Genomic DNA, 19,666 nt, shown 5'->3' on the forward strand with positions numbered 1-19,666 from the left:
TTTTTCACCTGGGTTTAATGTTCCCCTCTATCAGAACCGCTCACTGTCATTATGTTATCATCTTCATCAAATATTTGTTTTGGTTATGTTTTCAGAAAATAGCTTCATCAAATTTATGTTTTTTTTTCTTCCTGTTTTCATGAGTTGCTAATATTAAGACTACCCCTCTCACTAAGATTGACACAATATCAGAAACTCCACAGTGTTACACAATATTCACCACCACATAGGACAGCATCCAAATTGAAAATAAAGTTAAACTCAAACTCACATCGCTCCAATAAGATTGAGACAAATACTATGTATCGTTTGTATACCTAAGCTAGGTTAACTCGATGCACTTGTTTGTTTATTTGAGCTGTGAGAAAATAATTAACATTAAGAAACAAAATGTAATTGGTTGATTCTGCAGATAAGTTAAGGTTCTGCCTTAATGTTTGCGTATCTTTTCAATGCAAAAAACGAAAACCATGGGAGGGTTCTTTATAATAATGGTGTATTTGCAGAAAGACTGGTTCTGAGTGTGTTTAAATAATTAAACCTTGCTGTGTGAATATGGGATTTATGGCTTAAGTTTCTTTCTGTGTCAGTGTCTGTTGAGACCATGAAAGACTGTCTGCTCACTGTATACATTGTTTATGTTATGACAGATTACGACGGATCATGAGTAGGTTGGGTTTCAGAACTTTTTTTTTTTTCACAGCTTATGCATAATGTTTTCAATAAAGAAAGTGGAGTGGGTAAAGGAAAGAAGGGATGTACTGTATGTAAGAATAACATTTGTGGAATAGCTTTGATTAAAAATTAAGGCAAAGAAAAAAAATCTAAAGCCACCTCTCCCTTTGCCATCAACGGTTCTCACTCATTTTTATTGTTACATTACATAGTAACAATTTTAAAACTATGTCTGCTTTTGGATGTATGGGCACAGTAACTATTTGTGAAAGTTGCAGCAGCAGAAACTGAGTCATTCTTCTTCTCTTCCCTTACAGTCCCAGTAGACCTGAGCCCAGAGGAGCGCTCTGAGCTGGAGGACATCCGCAGGAGGAAGGGCGTCCTGATGCAGGAGATCCAGAGGCTCAGAGAAGAATTAAGAGAGGCAATTTTGGAAGTGGAGGGACTGGAGACAAGCACAGAGGGCAGGTAAGACAAACATCAGCAGTTCAATTGATACTACACTCTAAAACAGTATCTCTACATTTAGATTTTTTTTTTTACACAGGCCAAAAATAGGAGTTGACATCAATCAACGCAGTGTGAAATAACTCATTCACTATTCTCCAATGCATTTGTCTTTCTTTTTTTTTCCGTCAGATTGGGTCCAATTTTATTCCTCATCTCATTTTTTATTACTCACTATATATATAGTCACTTAAAAGCTTCTCAATCTTCCTGCTCACATCCCCATAGTGTTTTCACAGATTTTACTTCAACCTGAGTTTGTCACTGTTGGTTCTATTGTCTGCCCGCATAACCTTTTATGCCTTTACCACTGTAAATACATGCAGATGTTGTAGTCTGCATTAAAGTGTTGTAAAAAAGGCTTGGACATTCTGGTTGTGAAAGGGTTTACAGATCGGGCTCTTGCTGTGCAGCTTGTTACGTTCTAGTGGAAATTATTACTGGTAATATAAGATCCCTTCGGCTCCATTCTTTTAAGATCCAGCAGCTACATTCAAGTATTGAGTTTTTGAGCAAACACTATATGTTTGATACATCTTTATTCCTGTTTCTTCACTGATACACCATCCTGTTTAAAGTCAAAACCTTAACAGAGCCAGTCCTACCTGATTGACTCCCAAACAAGTGTCGTCGTTGGTGGATATTGATTTATGTGATAAATGTGCATCTTTAGAATCTATTTATTTTACATCTTTTGTTTCACATTTTGCTTTTAGCCGCAACATGGATCGTCTTTTAAATATTACAAGTACATTAAACATGTTGCTCAAAGAGAGAATAATTAATCTTATGACAATCACATAGATTAAAAGGGAACTTTCAGTTTATGATCTTTATTGTAAAAGGGTTTGTTAATCTGAGCTGTTTTCAAGGAGCTGTGATTTGACCACTGCACAAGCCTTTCTTTGTTACATTTCCATGTTTCTCTTTGCAGTAAAACTCTACAGAAAAGCAGGCATGTTGCAATGGGCAGAAAGAAATTCAACATGGACCCTAAAAAGGTAAAAAATCTTAGTTAATTGCACATTTCTACTCCTTTTTTCCCCCCTTTTCTGAGATGTGTGATAATGGATTTTTTTCCATCTCTCTCTAGGGAATAGTATTTCTGGTGGAGAATGAGCTGCTCAGACACACTCCAGAGGACATCGCTCAGTTCCTTTACAAAGGAGAGGGCCTCAATAAGACGGCTATAGGAGATTACCTTGGAGAAAGGTGCTTTGTTTAGATATATTTTTCTCATCTTTCTCTGCTTTCATATAAGCGGTTTGTAAACGTGATCTCTTCTTTGTGGCTCTGCAGGGACGACTTCAACATCAAAGTGCTTCAGGCTTTCGTTGACCTCCATGAGTTCACTGATCTCAACCTCGTCCAGGCACTCAGGTAAGCAGCCTGTTTGGTGTGTTATATGTCATCACAATCTCTGCACTAAGTAACTGGCCTTTTCTAGTAAACAATCCTTCTCCACAATGGAAAGTCCCACTGTTATTGTCACATCAGGTCAGGGAGGGAGAACATTATGCAATAGTGAAATCCTGACTGTGTAACTCTCTCTAACTCCACCTAAACCATGTTCATGCAGACAGTTCCTGTGGAGTTTCCGTTTGCCCGGTGAAGCTCAGAAGATTGACAGAATGATGGAGGCCTTTGCTCAGAGATACTGCCACTGCAACCCTGGTGTCTTCCAGAGCACTGGTAAACGATTAAACACTCTGTTACAATGTGTGTAAGACAGCTGCTACAACCAAGCTAAGGCACCTGATTTAGGATGTTTTTAAGTTGTCCTCTTAAAAACAAGCTTGATTTCACTGCATCACAGGAAGTGGGATTTTCCCAGAAGGTGTGGAGTTACAGATAAAGCGAGCCTCTTACCAGAAATGGTCGGCTACCTGAGCCAACACACTCTGCCAATTTGTAAACACTCATTTGAGTTTTTCAGGAGTCATTTCCTTTAATTGTTTGAGATGAGGTATTCACAGCATCCCAGACTACTTGTTCTAAGATGGAGTGAAAATTGTAGTAAGCTTCCGTATTATTATTTTTTTCTGATTTAAAAAGTAGATCTATGAGATTGATGATTTGAGTGTTTATGGAACCATACTCAGCATCATGCTATCCCCCTGCTTGTCTCTCCTGTTCACAGACACGTGTTATGTACTGTCATTTGCCATCATTATGTTGAACACGAGCCTCCATAACCCGAATGTGAGGGACAAACCTGGAGTGGATCGCTTCATTTCCATGAACAGAGGCATCAACGAGGGGGGAGATCTGCCCGAGGACCTGCTCAGAGTATGATGGTCTTTCTTTACAGACAAGTCAAATCATCCCACTGAGAGTTTTTTTATCTTATCTTGCTGACTTATCTGTCATTTCAGAACCTCTACGACAGCATTAAAAATGAGCCTTTTAAGATCCCTGAGGATGACGGCAACGACCTGACGCACACTTTCTTCAACCCGGACAGAGAAGGCTGGCTTCTTAAACTTGGTGAGATGATGCCTGTCAGGCCTTTCTGTGGAGTATTTTTACCCTACACGGTGGCCTTAACACATGTCTGATACAGCTAAATCAATCCAGTATGCCGTTGTTTCTGATGTCAAATGACAGGTATTCATTTCCTCTGACATAAAAAGTGAAATGTTTGGTTCTCTTCTGTAACCTTTATTTCTTTAAAGGCTTTGTTTTGGGATGAACATGAGTCTTCCTGTCTCTGATGTTTTGCAGCCTCTTTTCCTCCACTTGAGTTTTCAGCTCACAGTGTTGTGGCAGTAAAATGTTGCCATAGCATGATGATGACCAACACTCACTTTCTTGCTCCACGGCAGTCTAAAAAATCGGATTGTGTTCTTTTGCATGGCGGGGCCTGTGATCATCTTTGTCACTAATACAATCTCCCTCTCTTTCTCTTCCTCCTCCCCCGTCTGTGTGTGTCTCTCTTTCTCTGTTTGACATCTAAATCCTCTGGTCCCCTTTTTGTCTCTGCTTCTTCCCTGCGATTTCCACCCTCTACTGCTGCTGCTTGTTTTCTCAGGAGGTATGTACTGACACTGTTGATGTAGTTTCAAGTTTTAGAAAAAAATAGTTATGTAGTCAATTGAAAGTATGTTGAGATGTATAGTAGTGTTACTCAACTTTGACCTCCATAAGGCAATCTTCCTCCTCTCCTGTCACTCACTGTTTTGACTTTGTTCCTGTGATTCAGGGGGACGAGTAAAAACCTGGAAACGGCGATGGTTCATTCTCACAGACAACTGCCTTTATTACTTTGAATACACCACAGTAAGTCTTTGAGTCCATGTGCAACATTATTCAGGGAAAAGGGAGATAGTTATACGCACATCATGTAGGTGCAGGGCAGTGCAAAATCAGAAGTCTGAGGAAGAAGATAGGCCCGCACACTTGCTCAAATGTTGATCATTATCACCTGAAGAAGATCTCTGGTCTGAACGTTGTGATCAATCAGAACTTTTTGTGGCATTTGAGACAGTGTACAGGCCTATCTTCCTCCTCAACATAATTCAGGGGAAATGTTTTCATCATCAGTTCATTTGGTGCATTATAATATCCATCAGGATGTTGTTGTTGTTTTTGCAGTGGATAATCTGTGAATAAGGCAACATAATTGGGATTTGGATTGTTGTTTTGTCTTGCAATGAAATGTTGCATTGTTTAGGAATTGCAATGCTGCTGAAAAACACAAGCAACAGTTTAATTGTGTCTGTAATAAAGTCTGGTTGCTTAAGTTGGGGATTAGATGCATAGCTGGTTTTATCATCAGAGGAAAAACTGGTTTGGTTGCCCTCAAACAAAAGGAAGAAAAGTCAGGCTGATCACAAAAGATGATAAAGCAAGCACATACCATCGCTATAGTAACACAACACACAAAACTAAAAATCATTTAAACAGGTTACAACTGTGGCCCAGTATCCAACATGTAAAATATTGATGTTCATAGAAAGGCTAGTTATAACTGATGCAGCTAAGATTAAAGATTAAACTAAAGCCTGGATTATATTTTTCTCCAGAATGTATTACTCAATTACAGCTCTCTCCAATGTGACTCATTTAAACTGAAATAATGTTGAGATGAGTTCAATTTCTTGCATTATCGAATCATTCTTGGACTGGCTAAAAGAATTAAGAAAAGAGCATTTGTTGCACTAACTCTTCTCTGCACTCATATGCTGTGTTTGTGTGTTTCACTTTCAGGACAAGGAGCCGCGGGGTATCATTCCCTTAGAAAACCTCAGCATCCGAGAGGTAGAAGACCCAAGAAAACCTGTAAGTTTGCCGTTTAGTTTGACATGAAAACGAAATCATAACATCATAATTCAGTTTGTGTTGTGATTGTTCTTCCATTGTTTCATTCCTCTCTCCCAACAGAACTGCTTCGAGCTTTATATCCCCAACAACCGTGGTCAGCTGATCAAGGCATGTAAGACTGAGGCTGATGGTCGTGTAGTGGAGGGAAACCACAACGTGTACCGCATCTCTGCCCCAACACCTGAGGAGAAGGATGAATGGATCCACAGCATTAAGTATGTACATGAAAAATAACTGATGAAGTCATGGGAACTAATGGGGGAGTGATAGACCAGTGAGAAGCTTTGGCTTAAAATATGTCGGCAGCTTGTGTAAGGGCTCCATGTTAATTCTTAACTGCTGTCTGGATGGTGCTCATACCTTAGTACTTGTAGGCTTTCCCACTCAATGTTTTTTCTTTGTCACCCATTCAGATCTGCTGTCAGCGTCGACCCCTTCTACGAAATGCTCGCAGCCAGGAAGAAACGTATATCCCTGAAGAAAAAGGAGGAACAACCGTAGATCACTCCCTTCATTCGCTCCCCGTCTTCCTTTCTTCTTCTCACTTTCCTTCCCATATGGACACCTTTACATTCCCCCTCCAATCTTCCTGTTCATATGTTTTGTTTTACCTCTCTCCCCACCCTCAAACACATTCTCTCCTTAATGAGGACTGTTTATCCTGTCTTACCAGACTCTTGAAAGCTTTTTTTCAGAAGGAAAGCTCACCCACACTGGCTGAGTCTTCTATGATCTCATTACTCACACTACTGCTGGTACACACAACCTTTCTCACTGCAGCTAGAGCGCACAGTCTCTCCCGCCTTCTAGGCACACCTCTAATGTTGAACTCTCAAGTGGACTGTGAAACGTTTCTCAGATCATATTCACACAAATGTTTGTCAATTGCCTTTCATCCACATCGCTCCCCCTTCTCGAATTTGCTCCATAAATCTGGACTAATTTGACAACAAGTGGGAAATGGAGGATTTACAAATGCTGTGATTGTCATGATGTGGGAAGCTGTTATTTATTTTTGAGAATCTTCCTCCTTTATTCTCCGTAAACCAAGAACACGATTGATCAAAACAAACAAATGTGTAAGGCTTCGGGCCAAAGCAGCTTTTGCATACTTCCCACATCTCTTTACTGTCTCTTTGACTGTTACGCTGCTATCTTAAAATGCTAGTGATTATTGACATTTTCTGAACAGCCACCCCCTGCATTAGTGTGAATATGGTCTTATTCAGGCTGACAAGCCGCTTCATTTCTTGTGGAATCTTTCCCCCCCATTTGTTGATGCCGTCTGATAGTAAGAAATGATTCACTTATCCAACACTAGAAACATTTATATTCAGTTTGAGATCAAAGAGGATAGGGGAATTTTCTGAATTCTAAGCAGCAAATGATCTCAGATTATTTAGAGGTGCTCATTGCTTCCTATAGTATTCTGAATAGCTATGATACACGCTAAAACACTTAGATACTGTATACAGAATTCGAGGAATATCGCCAAGTTACTGCAGATCTTCTAATTTTGTCTCAAGGCAGCAAAGTTGCCTTACTTGTAGAATCACTGAAGAACAGGACAAGCAGCTTCTTTCTAATCAGATAACTTCCTGTTTCAGCTCATTGAGACAATATTAGCTGTATGTTCTTTAACCTGTCAACATGTTTGAGCAATAGCAGAGAAAATCGTTGTTCTTGTATTGGAAGCCTGTTAGCAGATCTTCTCAGTAACACTACACTTAGCACCATGTTATCTCAGATGTAATATTCCAGCATGCCACAAATCATTTCCTTTCTCTTAAAGAAACACTACAATAACTCTTTATCTGACATTTAACTGTTAAAGCCCGGTCTGTCCGCTATAGTGAGTTTCACCAAACCACAAAGGCAGCTCATTACAATGTAAACTTTTTTTGTAAATAGACGTTAGCATATTTGTTTACGATACACATAGAAATGATTTAATTTATTCTTTTTGTTAAAACCTGATTTTTGTACGAGCTACTGTAGGACTGCATGTTGATCATCCGAGGCGTCAGCCGTAGGTACTGACGCATCGCTGATCATGCTAGTGCACTGATTTTAAAAAGTGTTAGTGTTCCCTGTTGACTAGGAAAAGTAGTTTTTAATATGGAAATGCATTTGTGCATAAAAGTAAATTGTCTTAATTGTAGCTTCTTTGGACAAAAAGAATATATTTAGGAGATGCTTGGTGGTCTGGCTTACCTCTCTACAACCACGTTGGTTTTTAGAGTAAATCAGACTCATTAAAGCACAAACAGCCACATGCTTTGTCAAACTAGTGCCCAAGTTTCATTGGCTGCTCGGTCCACTAGAAGTGTTAGAAAATATTCAAAAGCAGAAGTTTAAATTTAACATTATAGGACATTGTTAAAAATGAAGACACAACAAAACAAGGAACACTAACAAAGCTTTGATTCATTATATTATAGAAAGATTATTCAGATGTAATGAATCAGTAACAAGTTTTAGATTTGTGTCCAGTGATAGATTTGCTTGACATCCAGTTCATAAACTTCTAGTAGTTTATTGGATTGGCATTTTTAGATGGTAGTAAATATAACAGTCTACTGCACTTTATCGATTTTTAGCATTTGGGAGAAAATGCTGTTACTCTGACTGACATTACTTCAGTGCTCTGTAGCACTCTCTGCTGGTGATCCCACTCACTGCAATATGCTGAAGGATGAACCATGAACTGTGTAGAATTACTGTATAATGCCACCGCCTGGTCAGTACCAGCTATAGCAACAACAGTTTAAGACCAATATGTACTGTATTTTATGAGCTTAATTTCTTCACCTGATAAAAATCATGTTGTATAAAGGGGAAGTTTTTTTCTCTTTGATCATAATATGTGGACCTTGTATTGAAGACACGGAAAGTGGGAAAAAATACAGATATAGGATTGCCTTTACTCCCCTAATTCATCAAACTGACTAAGGCCTAACGTGATTTCTCCATGTAAGTGCTTCTACACATTACATGGACTGTCTCTACGCCTCACCCTCTGGGTATTCTTAATGTGCAAAGTTGCCAAAATGTACTGTTGGATCAACAAATGTTTTGATTAGAACAAAAGAATGAATATTGGAACTGGGCCTCTGTTTCTGATTCCTGTGACCCCAGAGCCACCTCTTTCATAAAATGTGTTAATTTTGTATTTATTTATTTTTATTTACTGTGAGGTGAAGATGAATAGATCATCTGTAAATGTAGCAAACGGAAAACCATGATACATTGGTGCCAGTAAACTACTGTGTAACAATAAAAAGTAAACAGAGACAGTAGATGCTTTGTGTTATTTCTTTTGGGGTTTGTGATCAGAATAATGCCTCAGATGGTTTTACAGTCTGTGCAGTATTCAACACCGTTTAGCATCAGCCTAGTCTACACAAGATTAGCTTGATGATTAACAGGCATTGATAATGCCCAGAGCATGTTTCGCAGTGATTCATGCCCCCTGAGATTCATTTCTGTGTTGTTGTTTTTTAGCAAAACTTGTTCACAAATTGAGAAACTCAAACGTTGATAAAGACATTCTAGTGGCTCTAGACTCAACTGTACAAACTTTTATTTGAAACTGTACCCCCATAGACTGTAAATATTAGAACTTTACAGACCGGAGGTTAGCTTTTAGCTCGCAAACTACCACACACTGACTGAGGGAGAGCTCACTTGTCTTTGTGTGTCTGACTAATAGAACAAATACGCTTCATTAGCATATTGTAGTTTAATTACGTCCTCCTTTGTGTCACTGCACTGTATTGCATTTTATGGCGCACTTTCAAAAAAATGACAGAAACCTTTGCTAAACTTGATGCTGGAGGTCAGTTATGTAAATAGGTAGCCTATCGGAATCTAAATACATTTGTATAACCTGTTATGTTGTATACAGGATCCGTCTTTACTCAGCTAAAGTATAGATAGTTTGTTAAGTCTGGTTAAGGTTGTAAAGTTTGGAAGATTTTACACATTTATCAATGTATTTTTTAAGGTGTCTTGATTTGAAGAGGTCGGGGTAAAGCTCTATTTGTTTTCAGGTTTGGGGTTGATCTTCACAAATGACTCAAACAATAGGAAACTTTCACACTTTAATTCCCACAGTTGGAACATAAAAAAAACAAACAAACAAAAAAGTTCACACATAACATCAAGTATCCTGGCCTGAATTCCTTGTTTTATATACAATGTAATAACAAATATACAGCCAAGGCCAGATCATAAAAAAAATAAAAAGCAGTGCAATGATCTGATCACACCTAGGATTCAGACTTTAAAAAGATGAATATAACTTATAAGAGGGGGAAAGCATCAAATGTCTGCGACTGTCATCACTCAGTGAAGAGAAGCATTGCAGAGTTAAGAAAACAAACATCTAAGTGTCTAAACTTTTTACTACTAGTTTTTTACAGCACTGCTGGATTACAGAATCCCACCAACAGTCTGTGAAGTCATTAAAAACCAGCAAAGGCTGCTTTACTGAATTCCCTTTTATAGGCTCGTCTCCAAAATTAAAACACCAACTTATCTATGACTAACAGAGTGTTAAAATAACGCAGTATGACAAAATTCAATTCTACATTTTCTTTGGTAAATTAGCTGTATTTCTTTTGGAAACCCTTTAAGAAAGAGTATCCATATCATGAATTTATTTTTAGCACATTTCTAAACTACAAATATACAGAACATGTGTAAGTCTGCTCATTCGATCACAGATATTTCTGTATCAAGTCTTACAAACAAAATGACAATGTGTCACATTCAGCTCCTGTCTGTGTAAAGTAAATAACTAGCATATGATCACACACTACAGACCAAAACCTAAGACCCAAGACCGCTAAATCCCTACACAGTATCTGTAAACACAGATTAGATTTTTTGTTTAAAGTCACTGAAGACTCATACGGGAAGGCATTGATTCCAAATAGCATCTGAAAGTCAAAGGGAGCTTTGTTTTCTTCTTGCACCCTTGATATATCTTGAATGTTCTCTGTAAGTTCTGAGAAATCTCTCGAGTTCTTCAATGGTGTCACAGCCTTTTAGTGACAGGGGTCAAAGGGGTATTTGGAGACGCCTCCATGAAGCTCCAGCTCCGTTTCCGACCAAGCAATGATATCTCCCCTGAGGTGGCTGCCGCAGGAAGCCAAACTGTAGATGTCACTGGCGGTCAGGACATGTGACCACATGTGCAGGTCCGACATCTCCCCAACAAATGATTGAGTGGCATCAAAACGGCCTCCAAGAGTGTCCTGAAGGTACGAGATAACACAGGTTAACAGCTGGAACACCACAAAGACAACATCTTTGACATTTGACAACTGTTTATTATGTAATGTTATGCAATGTTATACATGGAATAATAGACCATGATTAATCGTATTTTAAATCGTATTTTTAACCCTTTAAAAAAATGAATTCAGTAGATTAAATTCTTCTCTATTCACCTGCTCCTGTCCCAGGATGAAGACACCTCCAGGTTTGATTGGATGCCAGGGGGATAGATTCATCCCGGACCCCCTCTGCACTCCATCCTGGTAGACCTCCCACTGTCCATCCCTTGTTGACCAGGTAACACACACATGGTGCCACTTCCCATCACCCAGGGACAGGGGGAGCGTAACAGACTGCAGATGGAAGGGTGAACATTGTGAGACTTTGATATAAATACAGATACTTATAAGTAAAAGTTAAAAAGGTACATAAACAAAAATATAGTCCAAATATCTCTTATTTCTCTAACAGAGTTCTGCAGGGTTTGTAGTTTATCTCCCTCACCTTGTCATTGATCAGCAGCTCCATGGGGTTGTTCCCCCACTCGATCAGTACCAGTTCATTGGCCTGTCCTGGTGCAGAGTATGAAAATGGCGTCCCCAGGCTGGGCCCTACACCCGCCTTGATCCATAAACACAAAGTCAGAGCAAAGATCTCCTGCAGCAGCGTTTTCTTCATCCGCCCATACATGTAATTGGTTCTCATGGGAAAACTGATCTGGAAGGCATCGGGACTCTTGATTTTCTTCCTGCTGGATCCTGTTTTGGGAAAATACAACAATGTTTCAAAAATAGAGCCTCACTTTAAGTCCTCTATGTAGTTACTGTTCTGGTCTTCTTCTTTTAATTGTATCTCGTGAGCTTGCTCAACAAAACCTTCATGATATTACATGGTAGATTTTCAGATTGTCCTTTCTCCATGCAATTTAAGTAGATCATCTCCATGAAGGCTTCAAATTTGATATAAAAATGTATCCTTGATCTTGCAACAGTAGATAACAAAACAATCGAAACTCCCAAACATCACATTTAGGAATGGACAATGATATATGTTCATCATCTGCCAATGAAGGCTTGAACATGAGTTATCTACATCAACCTAAAATGGACAATTCTGAAAATATGACAGGCCAACACACTTTTTCCTTTAATTATTGTAATTATTATTATTTAATTATGCTAATGTCACCAATTTGTTTGACTCTTCAGACATTTAAATGCTATGCACTACACTATGATACAGTAGGTGGTTGTATGCACCTTTAAAAATGTTTTAACATGTAATTAAATAATCCATATTTTGCATGTAACCTTTATCAGTTAGTAGTTTTCTTGTTTTGTTCTGAACAATGGCGCAAATAAAAACCAATAGTGACAAATATTAGATATAATTGATTGATTTAGATCTTTTGATCTTCAAATTGAATTGTTAAAAACTGTTTCCAAGGTCGGGAATGAATGTTGACACTTTAGATCAAATATCAGATGATCATGACAAAAAACCCTTGATGTTTTCAAAAAAGTATCATTCTAAAATTTTCTTTGCCTATGTATGTTGTTTCACAACATATTTATTTCACATAAATGCAAGTTTTTTTCTCAGTGGTTGTGTACCTGCTAGGTGCAGCTGGTTTAGCATCGTTTCCAGTTTGTTTGAGTGGAAACCAGTTCGTGGGCCTTGTACTTTGTATGCTCTGTGTGAAAGGTAGCTGTGACTGTCTGCTTCATTACTGTGGTGATCATCATAATCATGGTTGCCGTCATCATGGTCCTCATGGTCCCCATGGTCCCCATGATCTTCATGGTCCCCCTCATGGTACTCATGGTCATCCTCATGGTCCTCGTGGTCACCCACTGTGTCGTGATGGCCATCATTGTGGCTGTTGTCATGATTGTGGGTGTCATCCCCGCTGTTACTGTGGCTGCTGTCGTTGTGGTTGTCCTTGTGGTCATTGGAGTGTGTGCCATCGTGGTAATGATCATCATCATCATCATCATCATCATCATCATCATCATCATCATGGTGGTGGTGGTGGTCTCCATCGTCCCTGTGATTGCTGTCTTCAACATTGTGGTGGTTGCTCAAGCTGCTGAGGGCGGCAGTGTTGTGGTGAAGCTGCTGTTCTAGGGCGCTGATCTTCCTCTGGAGCAGCTCCTTTAGAGAGCTTGAGTAAGTGATGGATGTGTTCCTCTTCTGTAGAGAGAGGAGAAAAACACATGTGAAGTCATGCATTATGTGTTTGGATAACCTGCTGCTGTAACGCCACAATTTCCCAATTTGGGATCAATGAAGTAATTCTATTCTATTCTATTCTATGATGAGAAAGGGTCCTGCTGCCACTTTATCCCTGGGCTCTCTGTTGACCAGAGGAGCATTAACTCAAACCTGCCCAAAGGGATCATGGGACTATCTGCTTATACATCATTTACAAGCCTCGGGAAGCACTTGTGGGTTTTCCTCTGCTATTAACATTCACTCATAATCTGTCATTAGTCTGTATGCTGTTAGTCTATATTTCTTCCTGTGTCTGTCTCTGCTTCCCTTCCTCTCAGGTAATCCAAGCTTTGTTCTTCTGCATGCCCTGATTACCGGTCTGTCAAGGGAGATCAGAATAATTACTGCTGATGTTAGACCTGCGCAGCACGCCTCCCACCCTCCTTACACTCTCAGCAGCTCCTGACATCTGTCTGTGATCATGACCTAAGTAGGAGAGACAGCAGCTAAGTGGAAAAAATGTTCAAGCATGGACTAATTAAAGGAAAACAGGTCCAAATCTCCTCTAATTTCGCACCAAATTTTGGGCATGGCCAGTAGTAGTCAACTCTAACCTTACAAAGAAGAAGAAGAAGAAGGTATACTTGATTAATCCCCCAGGGGAAATTCAGTTTTTTCACCATGTTATTGAACATGCTACACACACATGTACAAACAGGATCCTATGGATATTCACTAAATGAAGAGATGTCAGAGTGAGTGGCTGCATACGAGAGATTGTGCCAGCAGTTTGGTGTCCAAACTTTGCTCAAGGGCACCTCTGCAGTGCTTGGAAAGTGAACTAGCACCTCTCTGGTACCCAGTCCCAAATTCCAAACCAGGACTTCAACTGGCATCCCTCCAGTTCCCTAGCAGACTGAGCTATGGCCGCCCTCCATGACGTCCACCCCTGATCCTGTTGATGCTCTGAGATGTCCACTGAGGGTCATCAAAGTGACTCTCTTGCTGATGAAATGATAGGCTTTCAGCAATTAAGTAAGTCATTGTTGTCTCAAGTACTTAGTGAAAATACCACTGTGGGACACTGATGACAGCAGCGTTAATGTCTCTAAATAAGGAAATGCCATATATGGGCATGCCGTACATTATAAGCCTCCTTTCACCCTACAAGTCCTCAGACATATGACATTTACTTTGCACTAATTTTTTAATGTTTAATCTGATGTTGACCTTTTTATTATAAATCAATTAATCTTTTTAAAGTAGTGCCAAATCAAAACTAAATTGATCCCATTACTCACTTAATTTAAATAATATTTACACAGATCTAACTTAATCCACTACAAAGCAATCAAAAACTTTTAAGATGGAAAAAAACTTTAAGCAGAGGTCTCCATGACTACAATAACCTCATTTACAGATAGTTGAAAAAGTTTCCTGCTGTATGGTCTCACCTGCAGATTGTTGAGCCTCTCCTTCAGTGCCTGCAACATCCTCTCCATGTGCTCCGGTGATGATGTGATGTCCCCTGGTGCCACATGTTTGTCCTTCCCCTGGCTGCTGCTAATCTGCCCTCCATCAGATCGTTGCCCCCCTGCAGAGTGGTACAGCGGTGAGTCCGGTATGAGGTTGCTGTTTCCATGGTGACTCTGCTGGTTGCTATAGTGCCCGTTGTCTGCATATGTGTGATGGCCGGCCACCCCTGCGTGCTCTGAGTGCGATGCCATTCCATGGTGCTCCTCATGAGGAACGGGGCCCTGTGCCAGGCCCTCACACAGGGCGAGCTTGACTGTCAGCTCTCTGATGGTCTCTCTCTGGTCCAGGATGGTCTCTTTCTGCTGAACCAGGCTCTCTCTGAGGTGGAGGATGGTGGCTTTGGCCTCTTCGCTTGCCCCCCACCAGCCAGCGGGAGGTGCACTTTGATGGCCTGGTCCGCTGGGCGCTGCAGCCCCTACGCTTGGAGCTGCTACAGGTGAACAGGCAGGGTCTGCATCAATGGGGATAGGAGTGCAAACAAAGCGAGGGTGGGGTCCATAATTTAAGTCAGACCCTGTAGCAGAAGATGCAGGACATAGGAGGAGGAGGAGGAGTACAGGGAACAGGTGTAGAGACTGATAGTTCCTCATGATCTTCATCCAAAGTTCAGCCAGTTAAACTAAGGAGCTTGGCTTCTCTTCAAAATGTGAGATGCCAGCTGACGCAAACGGCTGGTTTGACTTATGTGTTGTTGTGAAGAGACATCAGGGAGCACGGAAACACAAATCTCTCCCTGCAAAGTATCCACTCATCCTTGAGGAGTAGTCACAGTTTAAAAACCTGTAAAACAAACAGACAATCAGATTTGAATCATTTAGAACATTTAGATAATCCAGAACAAAACATTTAGATGTTAGTATTTCTTTTAGTATCGTCTTAAAAGGGGAGACAGACCTATATTATCAGCGTAGGTACTGATTTCAAGGGCTAAAGTTTATGATAGTTGTTGTATATTTTGTTCTAGTAAACCATAGTTGCGTGTACAGGTAAACATGCATTAGTTAAACATATCTGGTTTTGATTTTAGCTGCTGTAGTAAGATCTTGATCTAAACATGACACAAAAGTAAGGCCTGACTTTCAGATGTAAAAAAAAGAATGATCAGGCCTAAGCTGTATGTGATGCTGGATGAGCACCTCAGGTAATAGCTGTCTGACCAGTAACCTTGCAAAGTGTTAGCATGTGCCAGAAGAACCGGAATGTGTCCAGACAAGGATTAGTCTCAATCAGAGGTGTGACATCTTGACCCCTCAAGCCAACGACACGTTTGTTGTTAATTTAAGTGTGTGTTGGGTTTAACTTAGAGAAGAAGGCTAGACCGTGGTGCATTAAACAGACAAATACAATCGTTTGTTCAAAAGAAAATCAGTCAAAATCACAGTTGGATTATATTCAAGTATTTGACCTTTAGGATGATTGTAAACTAAGTAAATATACTTAAATACTAAAATTATTCTAAAGTCACGTGACACACATCTTATTCCCTGTGTCTATATCATAAAGGCTTGCTGACCTCTCTAAGCACTGCAACATGTCCTTTATTATACAGGGTCGGCATTTTGAAATGGCAAACATGTGAGGTGGATGCTAAACCTCACTGGCCACCTGTTGCTCACTGAGACCAGCCTTTAAAAATGTGTGTGTATGTGTGTCTTTGTGTGTGTTTTTCTGCTCAAAGTTCATACAATATTTACTGTATTTAATCAATAATAAAACAGAGTGAAGAAATATTAAGAGATATAGTCTGTTGCATGACAAACATTATGTATGTATTGATTGATTCTTTACTGAACAGTATACATTAGAGGACAGTTCTTTTATTTTTTTTTAATTAATTTATATATATTAACTTTGTAATAATTTTCCCTTCTTCATAAATTATCATTACAATGTTGGAACTTAAACATGTCGTGTCTCTGCAGCTTCACTTGGACTTTACATGGCTTACAGGAGAGACAGATGGTCGAGGAACAGAACCATGTCACACCCAATCGCCAGAGTTTAGCCTTAAGTTTTTTACCACCTACAGGCCGCTCAATTAACCTAATTACAAGCAGTTTGTCGGCTACCTTAGCAAGAGATAAGGGGGCTTCTGTGTGTGTGTGTGTGTGTGTGTGTGTGTGTGTGTGTGTGTGTGTGTGTGTGTGTGTGTGTGTGTGTGTGTGTGTGTGTGTGTGTGTGTGTGTGTGTGTGTGTGTGTGCGCGCGCGCGTGCGCGTGTGCATGTGTGTGTGTGTGTGTGCGTGTGTGTGTGTGTTAAGCCGTGTTGAGGACCATCCCTGCACACCAGATGGTCAAGGTGGATATTTAAGTAGTGCGATTAGTCCCCAATTAAAACCTGACAACTGCAGTTAGACCTTTGATCAAAAAGCTGTTGACTCTTACAACATTAAGTGCTCTTTATTTGTAAACAACGACAAAGTAAGGATTGCATTAAAACTATTATTATCAAGATCTCAGTGCATTACAAGATCAATGTCATCATTGATTTCCCTATCAAATGGTTCTCCAACAATTTACTGAGGCAGAAGAAGAAAAGTGTGCTTCAATTTGAATCCCCTCGCTGCCTCCTCATAAACAATCTTCTGTCTTATAAAGTGTTCACATAAGTGTCGAATGGCTCCTGCCTTTAAAGTTTACTTAAACCTGTGTAATGCTGATACAACACTCCTGTTAGCTCAGTTTAGTTTCACTTAATATCGTCTTTTTATGGCACATCAAAAAAAAAGATGCAAATAGGTCATTCGTTTTTAAGATTTTTTCTGTTTGTTTTCAATCTTAATTTTTTTTTTTGAAAGAAGTTCTGACATCGACCATTTAGGAGTTATTTCTTCAGTGAGATTCTTGACTTTAAATGATCTTTGAAAAGATTTTTTAACAAATCGTGGTAACCATTTTTTTCTGCATCAATTTCTAAACAAGTATTTGATTAACTTTTTTTTAAATAAAATTTTTAAAAACTGAATACAAACTTTGAAAAAACTGAACTGATTTATGTTACCAATTAAAGTAATGATTTATGTAGATCCAGCAATTTTCATTTTTCAGAGTATTACATTGATAATTTATGCTTCAGATGAACATGAAGACGATAAGTTTAATGCAGTCTGGTCAGTAACAGCAAACTACATGCAGATTAAAAATAAAAATAAAAAAAATAAAATAAAAGTGCTTTCAGTAAGCAATCTTCGAAACCCAGAAACTAGCTTTCCTTTGCAGGAAAGTTTCATAAAACAATTGCCAAAGCCTAAAGCTGCCTTTATGTAGAAAACAAAACAAAAACAATGTTTCTGCCTTTGAATTGTAAAAGATAACACAGAGCCACAGCAGCCTCTCTGTGCATCTGATTGAAACAGCTGAATTATGCTCAAACTAAATTAACACACTCTTACAGTGAAACAAAGTCAGCAAACATCAGTCTTACCTTGCTGTCCTTGTGGCTGCACCTTGTGTGTCCACTCTGTGAACTTGCAGTGAGTTAGTCCCCTTCACACACTGATGAGATTGAGAGAGATTTAGCTCAATGCCTCTATCCCTTCTTCATTGTCTCTACTTAACTCCCCTCCCCTTCATCAGCTCTGTTGTGTTTTTCTAGGAAGACCACACCTCTTTTACTGTCCTCACTGTTTTTGACTTATTCACTTCTTGCTCACGCCTCCACTATCTTTATTTCTACGGAAACATACTTGAAATAATGCTGATACATAAGAAAAGTTTCCTTTAAAAACAATTGACCTCTAATTGATTCTCCTGTCTACCAGGAAACAATCGCTGGCTCATGTCCTCCTGTGCGACGTCAAACAGCTCACCTAGATCTCTACATGTGAGTAATTGGCCTAGATTAGTGATTTGTCTCTTCCCGTTTGACTGAGAGCCAGAGCAGCAGTGACAGCAGATGGTTCCTTTAAGGTCAGAGAAAATCACACCGCACACAAACAATGAAGTGGGCATGTTGATAACAGGATCTAGCACATGTACTTACACAAAAACATTAGACAACTAGTTCAGACACAATGACATATGTCTGCCCTCTGTCATTATGCTCTGCTGGGACTCAGGTTATCTGATTTTAACATCCATAATATCAGACTTAATGTCCTAGATTTACAGAACAATAAGTGCAACAGTACAGAGCATGGTGATGGATGAGCAACAGGATAATGTGATACTGGAGTAAAAAAAAACTTATTTGACTTACTTCATGTTCATTATTTATCTTTAAGTAACTTATAACTTACTAATCTATTTCAAACTTCTGCCACCTCCTGTCAGACTACAGCAACATTAGCATGAGCACACTGAGACAAACGTTTACAGAAACGTAAACATTCAAGACAACCTGGATTTTGAAAAAAATTAGTTATTTTCTAACAGATGAAGTATTCTCAGTTATTGGTCCTTGTAGGTTTTCTCAGAGTGTCATAAACCCTTGAGCAAAGTCTGTAGGCTTGGTCTATTGACTGATTTACAATAGATGGCTTTAGTATCTTTGCTTGTGTAAAAAAAATAAGATATAAATTCTCATATCCGTTTTGCTAATTTTATAGTTTGCAGGAAAAACTCCATAGATACATAGTTTGGGGCAAACTTTCAATATTATTCATGCAAGGGCAAAACATATCCAGAACCTCCAGAATGCTTTGATAATTGAGTACATTGATAGGCAATGAAATATGTGCCTTTTATTCTGTATTTTCATAGATCGGGGATACAGAAACCACATTTATTCAACAGGGTTTGAGACAGTGTACACTGTGTTGGAGTAGTCTTAGATTGGTATTTATAGATTGAGTTTGGGCATTTAGGCAGATCATATAGTTTTGACCCTTTTGAAAATAATGTTTTTGGACAAATAGTTTTTACTAAAGAAAGTCAGAAAATGTGTATTAATAATCAGGTTATTTAGTATATTTTTAGATAAAAATGAAATATATGTGGCATGAACAACATGAAATTTCAAAGAGCAAAAAACTTCCCGTCTTGTTTTATATTCTTGATGGTTTTACACTGAATGTTCAAATGATTTCTGTACATTCACCTTTTCTAAAATGATTGAAATCTTCCTTTAACTGTATCTTATTTGTCATTTGGGTTAAATCTAAAAGAGCTTTATATGGACATCTATTACC

At 39.1% G+C, this 19,666-nt stretch overlaps 2 protein-coding genes across 2 annotated transcripts in view; one reads left to right on the plus strand and one right to left on the minus strand.

Moving 5' to 3' along the window:
* cyth2 (cytohesin 2) overlaps window positions 1-8,799 on the plus strand; it is a 9,966-nt gene extending 1,167 nt beyond the window's left edge. Inside the window, exons 2-12 of the mRNA XM_065958030.1 lie at window positions 993-1,143; window positions 2,117-2,183; window positions 2,276-2,394; window positions 2,482-2,562; window positions 2,762-2,874; window positions 3,323-3,471; window positions 3,558-3,669; window positions 4,385-4,461; window positions 5,392-5,463; window positions 5,566-5,720; window positions 5,919-8,799. Coding sequence (XP_065814102.1) covers window positions 993-1,143; window positions 2,117-2,183; window positions 2,276-2,394; window positions 2,482-2,562; window positions 2,762-2,874; window positions 3,323-3,471; window positions 3,558-3,669; window positions 4,385-4,461; window positions 5,392-5,463; window positions 5,566-5,720; window positions 5,919-6,006 — 1,184 coding nt within the window. The 3' untranslated portion in view covers window positions 6,007-8,799. The remainder of the gene's footprint in view (window positions 1-992; window positions 1,144-2,116; window positions 2,184-2,275; window positions 2,395-2,481; window positions 2,563-2,761; window positions 2,875-3,322; window positions 3,472-3,557; window positions 3,670-4,384; window positions 4,462-5,391; window positions 5,464-5,565; window positions 5,721-5,918) is intronic.
* An 802-nt stretch (window positions 8,800-9,601) lies between these two features.
* si:dkey-283b15.2 (neuronal pentraxin-2) lies at window positions 9,602-18,109 on the minus strand. Its single transcript, XM_065958234.1, has 6 exons — window positions 17,962-18,109; window positions 14,457-15,318; window positions 12,402-12,981; window positions 11,293-11,546; window positions 10,962-11,141; window positions 9,602-10,766 (listed from the first exon to the last, which is right to left on the minus strand). Exons 2-6 carry the CDS (start codon window positions 15,135-15,137, stop codon window positions 10,557-10,559), a joined length of 1,905 nt encoding a protein of 634 aa, XP_065814306.1. The 5' UTR covers window positions 15,138-15,318; window positions 17,962-18,109; the 3' UTR covers window positions 9,602-10,556.
* Window positions 18,110-19,666: the final 1,557 nt, after the last annotated feature.

The sequence above is a fragment of the Labrus bergylta genome, chromosome 8, assembly GCF_963930695.1.
Source record: "Labrus bergylta chromosome 8, fLabBer1.1, whole genome shotgun sequence".
Taxonomy (NCBI): domain Eukaryota; kingdom Metazoa; phylum Chordata; class Actinopteri; order Labriformes; family Labridae; genus Labrus; species Labrus bergylta.